The following is a 13,231-nucleotide window of genomic DNA, read 5'->3' as shown; positions in this document are numbered from 1 at the left end:
AAGTTTTTTCTTATTCATCTTGCATGGCAAGGCAAGGCATGGCATTGCTGGCAAGGTTAGCATTTATTGACCTACTCTAGGTGATGGTGAGCCACTGCCTTGAATTGCTGTTGTCCTTCTGAAGATACTCCCACAGCATTCCTTAAAGAAAGCAGTTCCAGGATTTACAACAAAGGAATGATGTATTTCTAAGTAAAGATGGTGTGCAACTTGGAGGGCAATAGGTAGGTGGCACCTGAGGCCCTTGTCCTTTATTGTGGTAGAGGTCATGGGTTGGTGATGTTGGAGGAGCTTGAACAAATAACTGAAACGCATTTTGTTCATGGTATACACTATGGTATAGTGACAGTGGTGGAGGCAATGAATGTTTAGGATGATGGATGCTGTGCCACTTAAGTAGGCTGTGCTGTCCTGAACAGTGTCACGTTGAATATCGTTGGAACTACACTGGTCCAGGCAAATGAAAAGTATTCCATTACCCTCTGATTAGTACCCTCTTGTAGGTGGCGGTAAGGCTTTGGGGTGTCAGGAGGTGAGTCGCTTGCCGCAGGACACCTGGCCTCTGGCTCTTTCTCCCCCAGAGTATTTATGTGGCTGGTCAGGCTGCTTCTCATCAGTGGTGATGGGGATTCCACAATGGGAATGCCATTGGGAGTTGGTTAGACTTGGGAGGTGGTCAATATCTGAGACTTTTTAGGAAGAATGTTACTTGCCTATGCCTGAATCTGTTGTCTAGATCTTACCATATACAGGTATGGACTGGTTTATTTGCTGAGGAGATGCAGATGGAATTGGACAGTCATCAGCAAATACACCTACTTCTGACCTCCATGGTACACTCCATCTTTGTAGCGTTTAACCCTCGATGCCCATTGACATCAGTTTTACTGGGGCTCTTTGATGCCATGCTCTGCCAAATGCTGTCTTGATGTTGGGGTCTGACACATGCCACGCCTCTGAAACCCACTTCTTTGGTCCATGTCTAGAGCAAGGCTATGATGAGGTCTATAGCCCAGTGATCCTGGTGAAATCCAAATTGGTATTCAGTGAGCAGGTTATTGGTAAGCAAGTGCCTTGTGATAGCACTGTTGACACACTTCTGTAATGACTTTGTTAATAACTGAGAGTAGACTAATTGGGTATTAATTAGGCAGATTGGATTTGTTCTTTTTTTTGAACAGCAGAAACCTGGGCAACTTACCACATTGTCAGGTAGATGCCTGTGTTATAATTGTGCTGAAACTGTTTGGCTAGAGTTGCAGCCAGTTCTTGAATGCAGGTCTACAGCTAGGATTTTGTCTGCTTCTTTGGTATATCCAGTGCCCTCAATCATTTGTTGACATTGTGTAAAATGAAACAAATTGGCTGAAGATCGGTCTGTATGATGATGGAGATCTCAAGGAGAGATGGACCTTCTGTTCAGCAGTTCCCTTTTGAAGGTGTCTGTGAATGCTTCTTATTCAATTTGTGGAATCGAAAAGAACTACAACCAACCTGGATTGATCTCTCAAGGGAGATTTATGTATAATAAACTGGGGTCACAGGTACCTATTTATAACTATTTTTGTTAAAATCCCATTAATATATTCATTAATGCTGCATGTTTCCATTGGTCTCTGGTCATGGTGTGAGTACTAAGACCATAAGACATAGAAGCAGAATTAGGCCATTTGGCCCATTGAGTCTGGTCCACCATTCGATCATGGCTGATTAATTTTTCCCTCTTAACCCTATTCTCCTGCCTTCTCCCTGTAACCTTTGCCCTTACTAATCAAGAACCTATCAACCTCCACTTTAAATATACCCAATGACTTGGCCTCCACAGCCATCTGTGGCAATGAATCCCACAGATTCATCACCCTCTGGCTGAAGAAATTCCTCCTCATCTCTGTTCTAAAGGGACGTTCTTCTATTCTGAGGCTATGCCCTCTGGTCCTAGACTACTAGAAACATCCTCTCCACGTCCACTCTATCCAGGCCTTTCAATATTCGGTAGGTTTCAATGAGATCTCCCCTTTATCCTTCTCAACTCCAGCGAGTAAGGCCCAGAGCCATCAAGCACTCCTTGTGCATTAACCCTTTCATTCTCTGGATCGTCTCCAATGCCAGCACATCCTTCCTTCGATATGGGGCACAAAACTGCTCACAATACTCCAAATGTAGTCTGACCAATGCCATATAAAGCCTCAGTATTCCATGAAGTGAGGCCAGATTCAGCCCCATCAATCGGTTAGTGATGAACTAGGATTCAAAAAGCCAGTGGCAGCACACTGGGAAACAACACATTGCAGCATTGGACTGTATCAAGTGGATGGCTGCAGACTTGACATAATTTCCAAGGAGGTCAAGGTGGGCCCCTATTGAACAACAGGCCCTTGGTCAACAGTTCCACAAATGAAAGAGAACTCCCTCATCCTGGCTAGGGTACCTGAATAAAATTTGCCTGCACTCTTGACTGCTGTGCATAATTAACTTTTTGCCAAGGCTTTTTCAGGGTGGAGGAGGGGTGGGGATGGACAGTGAAAGAAAGTTGGGGGAGGGTGGGACCTTTTGTAGGAAAGGAATGAAGGCTGCAACAGAGGAGGAGTGGAACTGAGGATGAGAGAAGGTTGGTGGGTTGGGTCATACAGAAGGAGAGGAGATTGGAAGCCGGTGGGGGGGGGGGGGGGGTTGGTGGTGGTGGAGAGGAAAGGGTACATGCGTGAGGAGAAGGCAGTAGACAAGGGCATCTGTGCCTCAGCCCACCAGTATGTTTGTGAGAGTACTTACCTGCCAACAGGTGCATGCATTAGTGCGTGTGTTAATATCCATGCCACAGCCTGTTCTCCAGCTGTCTGTCTTGGAGCTCTTTGCCACTGGACAAGGACTTCACACTTTCAAGTCTGTGTGGTAGTGCAATGGACATTCTACATTAACAGGGAATCTAGCAGGGACCTGAGGGGTAAATTTTGCACACAGGGTGGTGCATGTATGGAATGAGCTGCTAGAGGAAGTGGTTGAGGCAGGTACAATAACAACATTTAAAAGACATTTGGACAGGTACATGGATAGGAAAGGTTTAGAGGGATATGGGTCAAAAACAGACAAATGGGACTAGCTTAGATGGGCATTTTGGTTGGCATGGATGAGTTGGGCCGAAGGACTTGTTTCTGTGGGCAGGCATGGTAGTGTAGTGGTTAACGTAACGCTTTACAGTGCCAGCGACCCGGGTTCAATTCCCGCCACTGTCTGTAAGGAGTTTGTACGTTCTCCCCATGTCTGCGTGGGTTTCTTCCAGGTGATCCAGTTCCCTCCCACATTCCAAAGATGTACAGGTTAGGAAGTTGTGGGCATGCTATGTTGGCACCGGAAGTGTGGCGACACTTGTGGGCTGCCCCCCAGAACACTCTGCAAAAAATGCATTTCACCGTGTTTCGATGTACATGTGACTAAAAGATCTTATCTTACCGAGTTGCACACAGGTGACATCCTTAATATTGAATTGTTTCAATGCTGCAAAGAATGCAATGATTGCTTAGTCTCAAAGTCTACTTGTGAAGTAATTATTGTCCAGAGGGCTGCAAGTTCAGCATCCAGCAAATACTTAACTAAATTAATGACTTGTAATCTCATTTGTAGGATAATGGATAAGACTAATGAAGCTTCACAGCAGATCTGCTCTTGTGTTAGAATTTCTGAAGTGCACAGCTTAAAAACATTGACAGTGCTTATTGATGACAGCCTGGAAAATATTATACAATAGTTGGGTCTAATTATATAATATGTTAGGAAATCGGGGGAAGTAACTTTCAATGGAGAGGCTTGAACAGTTTAAATGCAGAAAATGTACCATTGATCCTCATGCAGGCAATGTGCAATAAACTTCTAACGGTTGCACAAACCTAAAATATGTGTGATTGTACATCTAAGTGGTAAAAGTGGGGATATTTATTTTTTAATTATACTGTAATTTCATGAAATATGCATATAAATGCCATGAAGGGCATAATTTCAAAGTTAGTAGATGGCACAATATTTGGAGAAATGTAATAAATGAGAGTTGTAGCAGACTTCAGCAGGGACTAGTGAGATGTACAGGCACATGATAAAGTTTAATACAGGGAAGTGTGAACTGATGCATTACTTTGGCCTGAAGAGTGGCAATAGAAATAAATTTTCATGAGGATGCAGAAACAAAGACTTGGTGCATCTAAATTTTTAAAGATGATCGAACAAGTTGAGAAGGCTGAGCTTTGAAAAATATCCACATGGGATGCTTGTCTTTATTAATAAAGGAGGTTGTGGTTCCTTTCAGATAACATTGGTTTCACCTCATCTGGAGTACAAATTCAATCATTTTATGGAAAATGTAGACATTGTAGATTACCAGGGATGACCTACTTCATTTATGTAGAGAGACTGAAGAAGCTGTGATGGTTCTTGAACAGGGAAGGTTAAGTACAGATTTGAGAAGTACTCAAGATCATGAGGATTATAGTGGAGTAAATAAAATTAAACTTTCTTGTGGCAGAAGGGCCAATAATCTGAGATTTAAAACATTTGGCCAAAGATCCAGATGTGGTATAAAGAAACTTCACCAAATGAATTATGATCTGGAATACACTGCATGAAAAGATAATGGAAGCAGGTTCAGTAGTAATCTTCAAAAGAGAATTAGACAAGTTTTGGAGGAGAAAATACTTGTAGAGAGCAGGTGACCGGGATTATTCGGATGGCTCTACTGTATAGTCATTGAGTTCCCGTGCTGTTATTCTTCGATTCTGTACCATTATCTATGATGGCTTCATAAAACTTAAAGGTTTCAAGAAAATTGTGTAAAGACCTTCACATGTAGGTGTGCAATGGTATTCAGAAGAGAGAAATTCATTGTCCTGGAGCCTGAAGTTTGTAAAGAAAAAAAAATTCATGTAAACTGCAGTGGCCTGGATTTTCATACAGAACTTGCATGACAGCTATCAAAATCGTATTGTGCTCCAGACAGTACCATGGCAACATTGAAGTCTGAAGAAACTCTCAATTGCTTGCACTCAAAAGCATGTCTGCTCTTCTCTCACTGTCCCAGTCTTTGCCCCCCTCACCCTAATTTCTTTAAATTTGTTTCCCAAGCAATGGTATCTTTATAATTATGAAGTGAGTTTATCAGTATAATTACAAACGGCAGTGAGCGGCTGTTACTACAGTATCTCCAGCTGTACTGTTGGTCATGGTTAATAAACCCTGTTAAGTCTGAACTGCAGGCATCGATTGACATTCCTCATAGATGAGCACAGGATTGAATCTAATTCTGCTTGTTAGCATTGTTTTCTTCAGGCTGAGTGCCTCTTGCAGTCTGCTTTTAATTTAGCTATGTGGTTGCATGTTCACAAAAATAAATTGATATTTAGTGGCTTGGAGTGTTGCCAAAACAGCAGATGATCAAATTTACTAATTTAACTTGAAGGATTCTTTTTCCCATGCAACAAAATTTCCAGTCTCCTTAAGGAGCAGATCTGCAAGAGGTGGATACACTCTTGGGCGCAGGAGTGTTACTCAAGGCTGAGATGCCTGTTCCACTGCTACCATTATGATATGGTGTGTTGATTGGAGCCTCTCATCCTTTTCTTTTTGCCCTCTGTTTCCCACCCCACACACAATAAAACACTAGCAATATCATGACCCTTAATCAAGAATTAACTCTTACAAGTGTGTATTTTAAGGTATGGAGAAACCCAGCAAGTTCAAGACAAGAAAGCATACAGACAATGCAGGATTTTGGCTTTTTCAATTTTTAAAAATTATTAGGCATTAAGTAATTCCTATTGTATTTTAAAGTGAAAAGATTACTCTTGTGTCAAAGATAACATATTTAAAAGGAAGTCTGTGCAGGTGTGCTGTTTGGTTTTATTATGGATTTTATATGGTGTGTTCCCTGCCTCCATGAGATTACTATTTGCATCCATGTTAGCTAGATGAATATGTGTATTCAGTCATGTCCAAAAAGTCAATCACACAAAATTCCCCCATGATCGCTACTTCTTTGTTTTACTTTATACAGGATGGAAAATATGATGTTGGTGGAGGAGAAAAGTTTGATTCCCTGACAGACCTGGTGGAACACTACAAAAAGAACCCAATGGTGGAGACCCTGGGCACTGTCTTGCAACTCAAACAGGTGATAAGCATCTCAAGCAGTTGAGGAACAAAAAAATTGCTGCTGTGACTTGAAGGAAGCATTGTTATAGTGAGAAATAGTGTATTTAAGAGAGACTAATCTAGACTTTGAAGTGTCTTTAACTGGAAACATTGACTCTGTTTCTCTTCCCACAGCTGTGGAGTATCTGTTGAGTATTTCCAGTATTTTGTATTTTTGTTTTAGATTTCCAGCATCTGCAGTTTTTTTGATTGTTCTCTAATCTGAATCACTGAAAACTCTGTACAATAGCAATGTTGAAGTTCTACCACTAGAGGGAACCAAGAGTAAATATTTAAGATCTTGCTCCAATAGTGAGGGTGCATTGGCAATGTAAGATGGTGGGATGCGAGACTCCAATTCCACTGCAATACTAAATTCTTGAGCTATGTATTCTTCTAAGGGTTACACGCCCAGTATAGCACTTCTCAAAATCTCAGGATATCCTGTAGCACTTTACAGACAATGAAATACTTCGAAGTGTAGTCGCTCCTAGAACGTAGTAAATACAGCAGCCAATTTTCAGTAGCACCTCTGCCATACTCACTATAATAACGACCAGGTGCACTGTGTTAGTGATATTAATTAAGTGAAACGTACTGTCCAAGATACAGAAACTCTGCTCTTCAAAACAATGTCATGGAATTTTTTTTGCATCCACTTGAGAGAACAGATGGAGCCTCGGTTTAATAACTCATCCAAAAGACAGCGGAGGCTTTATTATTTGCTTTCTCAATGGAGCATAGGGGTAAAAGTCAGAATAGCAGACCCAGCTGGCACACTCTTGCATGTTAATGAATGTCAATGGCAGAGTTTTGAGAGCAAGCTGCTGCATTTTCTGGAGAAATGGCTTGTGACAGCAGATGAGAGAGGGGAAAAAAAACTAGGGCAGGGGGTGGTAGACAGGGTGCTGCAACAGCTAAACTCCCGGTTGGTGTTAATTGTATTAGCAGAACCAAGGCACGTACTGTCCATCAGAAAAAAATGAGCCCTTTGTTAGTATTTTCTTCTCGTTTTGTTTAGCATCTGAATGAATAGACGTGTTGAAAGCACTGATGATTTCCAATTAAACCTTAGATTTAGTATAATGAAAGCACTGCTTCAGGAACTTTGCACAGTTTGATTCCTAATAAGACAGTCTGTGTCCTTATTGTGATTTGAATTATACTCTACTTGCAGGGCGAATGCAGCATTTATTGGTGTTATATTGCTTAAAGTACAAGGGATTACTGCTGCACTCTCCCTGAAGGCCTGTTCCCACACAGGCTTCTGCAACGCATTACAATGTTATTACCTTTTTAAGTCGAAACGTGGTTTGAGATGTGACCAGCTCTAAACAGTCATGATTAATCTTCTACAGGGAGGAGTTTACAGTGCAATTAGATTATGGAAGTCTGTTCTGAATCTCTGTAGACATGTAAGAACATGTCCCCATCAGGTTTATGAAGATTGGAAAGAGGTGCCTTTTTGACACTCCTATCTTCTCCACTGGGTACTTGACCACCAAGTAAATATCTATCAGTGCAATATTGAAATGTCCCAGTGTTGGAGAGTCAAAGAAAATGGGAGGAGAAGCATGCAGATTAAGGTGCCGGAGAATGCAGGAATGTCTTATTTAATTTGCCTTCTCCCCATCTCCGCAGCCACTCAATACAACGCGAATTAATGCTGCTGAGATTGAAAGTCGAGTGAGGGAACTGAGCAAGCCAGCTGAAATGATGGACAAGGTGAAGCAAGGATTCTGGGAAGAATTTGAGGTATGTGTTTCTGTCCATGCCATTGAGAGAGAAAATGAATTGCACTGGGAATGAGTGATGTATTCATTGGATCCATGGACTGTCTGTTCAATTCTGGGAGGAGGATTTCAATCCCACAATTGGTGGAATGGTAACATCAAAGGTTTTGGAGAGAATTAAAATCTAGACTTGCTCATTTACATAAAAATACTGGTAGACATCAGGATTCCTTTCAGAAATGTGTAAATTAGATCATTTTGATTGTTTGCTATGTTTTCATGTTGAAGTGCTTAAATGCTTTCTAAAAAAAATCCTCATGATTGAGGACTTCATCAGAGGAGCTGATAAGAAGGTCACTGAATTCATCAGTGCTGGGAAATGAATTGCTAGTTAAAATTACCTCCTGGTTTGTAATTGAGATTTTTGTCATTTTAATATCTCTTGTTAATTCAGCATCCTTGATCTGTAGGGGTCAGTCAGTCAATCACCACTTCCTTTAATTTGCAATTTAACACTGGAAAAATAAATCCTCCAAAGAAGACTGACAGAAAGGGGAAGGAAAGTAGATTTGTTAATTATTCTTTCTATCCTGTCCATCACAAAAGAAGCCTTTCAGGTATAAGGAAGCAATCCCTCTACTTCCACACCCCCAGTAATTATGTGGTAGATAATGTTAATTCTGTGGAGCTTAGTGTCTTTTTCATTCACTAACAAAATGCATTTGTGCAGCAATAAGATGAAACACCAGTGCCTGCAAGTTCCAGCCTACGTCACAGTCCTTTCTGATTTGGGAATATAGATGTTGGTGTTCTTCATTTTAAGAAGGTTCTGAATCCTCAGACCCTCCACTCGGAATCATTGTAGGTATATCTTAGTCGGGCAGATTACCTTAGTTTAAGAAGGTAATTCACCATTATTTGCTTTGGGTCAATTAGGAATAAGCGATAAATGCAATGCCCACATTCTATGTGTATATATTTTTTTAATTTATGGAAATAGCAAGCAAAAGATTTGATTACAGGAGATCTGAAATAAATATAGAAGTTTCTGGAACTGCCCAACCAATCATCTTCTGCAAAAAAGAAATAAGTGGTGAATATTTTGATATAAAATGTTGCTTGGTTCCAAGGATAACTTGTGCACTGTTTTCCAACTGCAGTTTGTTACTTAACGTATATTTTGGTTGACATTACAGAAAGTGCAGATGTTTCATGACTAGATCATAATGTTCTATGGATTCTGTCAGTGTTCATAAATCCCTTGAGTGATTTGGAAATGACAGTCAGCTGTTGACCTCAGTCAAACTATCTGCATTCCTGCCACTACATTTCACTGTGTCTAAATCCTCTGGTTCCTATCCAACTGATTGACTGCTGTCAGACACTGCCATTATTAATAATATTGCTGAGAATCTTGATCTCTTAAGCTTTAAAACCCTTCTGATTTTACAGCCTGTTTTTCCCTCCCTCAGTTTCTTGGTATGGTTCCATTAATGCCAGTTGCTGTGTAGCTCATCACCCAGCAGAGTATCTTTGTGTAATCTGATTTTTTGCAGAACATCACAGCCACATCTCAATTTACCCTCAGCTGGATATTACAATATTTACTTTACAGCAGAATGCCTGTATAATAAACGGTAACTGTGGCTGCCCTTTGGTTTCCAAGCCCTGCAAGTCAAAGGGAACAGTGGTACCATTTAAAGTTTTTGGCTACTTACCTAACATGGTGTTCTGTTGTAGACACTACAGCAGCAGGAGTGCAAGCTTCTTTACAGCCGAAAGGATGGGCAGCGGCAAGAAAATAAAAATAAGAACCGGTACAAGAACATTCTGCCTTGTAAGTATGGAGTCACCTAACCCCTCATGTACCTAATTTCATATTTTCTCTCACCCCCAGCTCCTCCGTTCTCCTATGCGTAAGTTTCATTGTAACTACTGAACCTTCATCGTCGACTGGTTGCCAGTCCTAAATTGGTTGCCTTTGAATTGTAAGTTCTGGCTGGTTATCTTCACAGCTGACTTCATCCATTTTGGTGCACAGCATAATGTGAATACGCGGGGTTGAGGGGTGGGTGGAGGGGAAGCATTTGGATTAATAGAATATAAATTTAGAAGAATAAAGATTCTTCTAAATTCTCCCAATGGGAGTTCCCAACAGCATTTTCAATGTCCCCGTGTTAAGTTGTTTGGCACCTAATATCAATGATTTCTTCCTTCTAGTTGATCATACTCGAGTGGTCCTACATGATGGAGATGTGACCGAACCTGGTTCCGATTACATCAATGCTAATTTCATTACGGTGACTATTTCGTGCTTTGCATATTTCCACATAGAATTTATATGGAATGATTGGAAGGCAATATGACAAATTTTGTGTGGGTATTTACAAATGGTGGGAGTGAGTATGTAAATGTTCAGAGGAACAGTAGACTTAAAATGAATCACTATGCAAAGGATTTGGTCTTTATGGAATTAGAACTGTGCAGATAAATAACTAGGTCCTGATCTTGTGCATCTTGGGTTGCTGAACAAAGAAATTGAAAAGCTCTACCAGTATATCAGTTCTTAAAAGATGCAAATTATTCTGGAGTGTGGCCACCATGACACCTATAAGGTTAAATTGGTTTTGTTAATCTACCTCTAACTGTACATAAAGTCCTAACATTTGTAATTTGAGATTGAATTTTAGCAATGTGTGGAATAATTTAACAGCCAGCAGATCTGTTTCTAGCAAATTGCATAGACTGATTTTTGATAGCTAAAGGGAGTCCAGTAGATCTAACTTTATTTGGATAGTTAGAAGGCATTGAATATAATGTCTCATGATTGGCACTGTAGAAAAGTTCATTTTGTATAAGAGAAGCAGAGAATGTTCATATAAAGCATAAGAGAAGCATCAGTTTGAGGTTAGGAAACAAAGTTAGGAGTAATGGACCCCAAGCAAAACATTGTGGATGTTGGAAACCTGAAATAAAAGCGGACAATGTTGGAAATACTCCAAGTCAGGTAACATCCATAGAGGGGGAGAGAGAGTTATGTTTCAGGATGATTAATGTTGAAGAAGGGCTTAAAAATGGCATGCTGCTGGACCACAGCTGGCACACAAATACACAGCAACATCTTGGAAAATTATAGCACCTTTAACACAATGCAGTGAAATCAAAACTCAACCATGCTAACATTCATCCCAAAACCAACAATGTATAAATAAATTTACAGGTTACTTAGTTTGACTTTTATTGTGGAAAAACCACGATAAATTAATATTTGCTTACACTAATGAGTTATTTGAGAAATGCAGTTACTTTTGAGAAGCATTTTGAGACATTCTTGGGGCTATAAATGTGAGTTCTTTAAAGTGCACTATGAATGTTAATCCTCTTTCCATAAGCACATTGAAATAGTGGCTGTTATAGATGTGCTTTACATACTAAAACATTAAATTTGTTAGCTGTTAGACCTTTCCCATCAGTTATTTATTATTCTCATTGCCCTACCTCTATAATTGGATATAGAGTGGCATCTTTGAAGTAAGACTGTTGCCTTCTCTGATTGTCTAATGTGCCTCTGGTCCATGATGCAAAGTCTTAATCTTGCTGGTGACTCTTTCTCATTAATCTAACAGTTATTAATCAGGTCTGACTCATTAGTATATTGTATTCATTTATCTAACACAGCACGACATTGAGAGCAATCGAACCACAACAAAGCCAAAGAAGAGTTACATTGCCACGCAAGGATGTTTGCAGAACACAGTGAATGACTTCTGGAGGATGGTTTTTCAAGAAAACTCGAGAGTAATTGTCATGACAACAAAAGAAGTGGAAAGAGGAAAAGTAAGTCTTATTGAACATGAGGCTTTTTTAAAATCACATTTGGCTGATCTGCAGATTCTGTAGTTGAAAGTAATGAGCTGGGTGGAGACATGCTAATAATCAGCATCTGATGTATGCTCAGTCCTGGTTCAGCAGTAGCTTGCAAAAAATACCACACAGCTCTCTGTATTAGCAGCATTATTTTTCTGCATCTACTTGGACCACTTTCCTTCTGAAGGCATTGATTCAGCTAGTTAGAGTAATCATTCAATCATTGGTGGATATTGGCAACTTGGGAGATGGTGCTTGAGGTGGAGCAGAAGTGTAAAGAATTGTGACTTTTTCTATCTTCTGTCTACAATTTCCAGCGCAATTTGCTGTTCCTGTTTTTGCTGGCTGATCTGAATTAGTACCACAAAATGTTGTGGTAGTTGCATGTGGTTGATTCCTACCTTTAAAAATCCCAATTTTTTTCCCCAGTTATTCTGCAAGAAGTATAATAAATCTAATGGATTCCCCAGTGCTTATTGTTTACTTATGGTACCGTAATTGTTCCCTGTTGTAGCCCTTGTAGACCTTTTTTGAATTTAATCTTTTTCTAGCTAAGTTCTTGAGCTATGACGATCAATTGATTTTCCTCTGTCAATTACTGTCAAAATTTTCCTCCTTTTGAGATTTAGTGCTTTGGTGTTGCTGTGTATTCTTAGCGGGGTACATGCAGGGGCTGTGGAGAATGGGTTCATTTCCACCAATTGTAGGGGCAGAGCCTGTTGGTTTTGAGGTAGAATGGTTGCAAGGCTGTGGGAATAAAGATGTGTGGGCAGGGGTGCAAATATGGCTTGAACCCTAAACATGAATCTTCTCTTGGGAATAAAATTGCTTGATTTGTTTGTCTCACAGCGCAGCCTTTCCTAGCACATTCTTTTCCATAACAGCCTAGTGAATTTTTATATTTTGATTTGTATATTTTAATTCTTTTAAATGCTGAATCATTTATTTCAGAGCAAGTGTGTGAAATACTGGCCAGACGAGATGTCCTTGAAGGAATATGGTGCAATGCGTGTCAGGAATGTTCGTGAGAACCCAGCACATGACTATATTTTAAGGGAGCTCAAACTTTCTAAAGTAGGACAGGTAAGAGTGGTGATAGAAATTGATGTGTGGCAAAGTGTGAATGTGTTCCTTTGTCCTAAATTTGTCCCCTTTTTGCTATTGGAAGAGTGACTGGTTTAAATATAAATCTCTGTTTTAGGGGAGCACTGAAAGGACAGTGTGGCAATATCACTTCAAAACGTGGCCAGATCATGGTGTTCCCAGTGATCCAGGTGGTGTCCTGGATTTCCTCGAAGAAGTTAATATCAAACAGGAGAATATCCCAGAAACTGGGCCAATCGTTGTCCACTGCAGGTATGGGAAAAATGGCTTTGAAGGAGAGGATTTAACTTTAGTAATAAATGATGCTCCATTCTTCTGCCAGAGACATCTCTGAAACATTACCATTAAAATGATGC

The 13,231-nt window shown here is 40.1% G+C and overlaps 1 protein-coding gene across 1 annotated transcript in view; it reads left to right on the top strand.

Annotated features, from left to right (window-relative positions):
* Window positions 1-13,231, top strand: part of ptpn11a (protein tyrosine phosphatase non-receptor type 11a) — a 42,012-nt gene that overhangs the window by 16,294 nt on the left and 12,487 nt on the right. Inside the window, exons 5-11 of the mRNA XM_052032140.1 lie at window positions 6,035-6,151; window positions 7,813-7,926; window positions 9,645-9,741; window positions 10,125-10,204; window positions 11,583-11,741; window positions 12,723-12,854; window positions 12,973-13,127. Coding sequence (XP_051888100.1) covers window positions 6,035-6,151; window positions 7,813-7,926; window positions 9,645-9,741; window positions 10,125-10,204; window positions 11,583-11,741; window positions 12,723-12,854; window positions 12,973-13,127 — 854 coding nt within the window. The remainder of the gene's footprint in view (window positions 1-6,034; window positions 6,152-7,812; window positions 7,927-9,644; window positions 9,742-10,124; window positions 10,205-11,582; window positions 11,742-12,722; window positions 12,855-12,972; window positions 13,128-13,231) is intronic.

Source organism: Pristis pectinata, chromosome 17 (genome assembly GCF_009764475.1).
Source record: "Pristis pectinata isolate sPriPec2 chromosome 17, sPriPec2.1.pri, whole genome shotgun sequence".
Lineage (NCBI taxonomy): Eukaryota > Metazoa > Chordata > Chondrichthyes > Rhinopristiformes > Pristidae > Pristis > Pristis pectinata.
The sequence above is the reverse complement of the archived record's forward strand: the minus strand, read 5'-3'. Positions and strand labels throughout refer to the sequence as shown.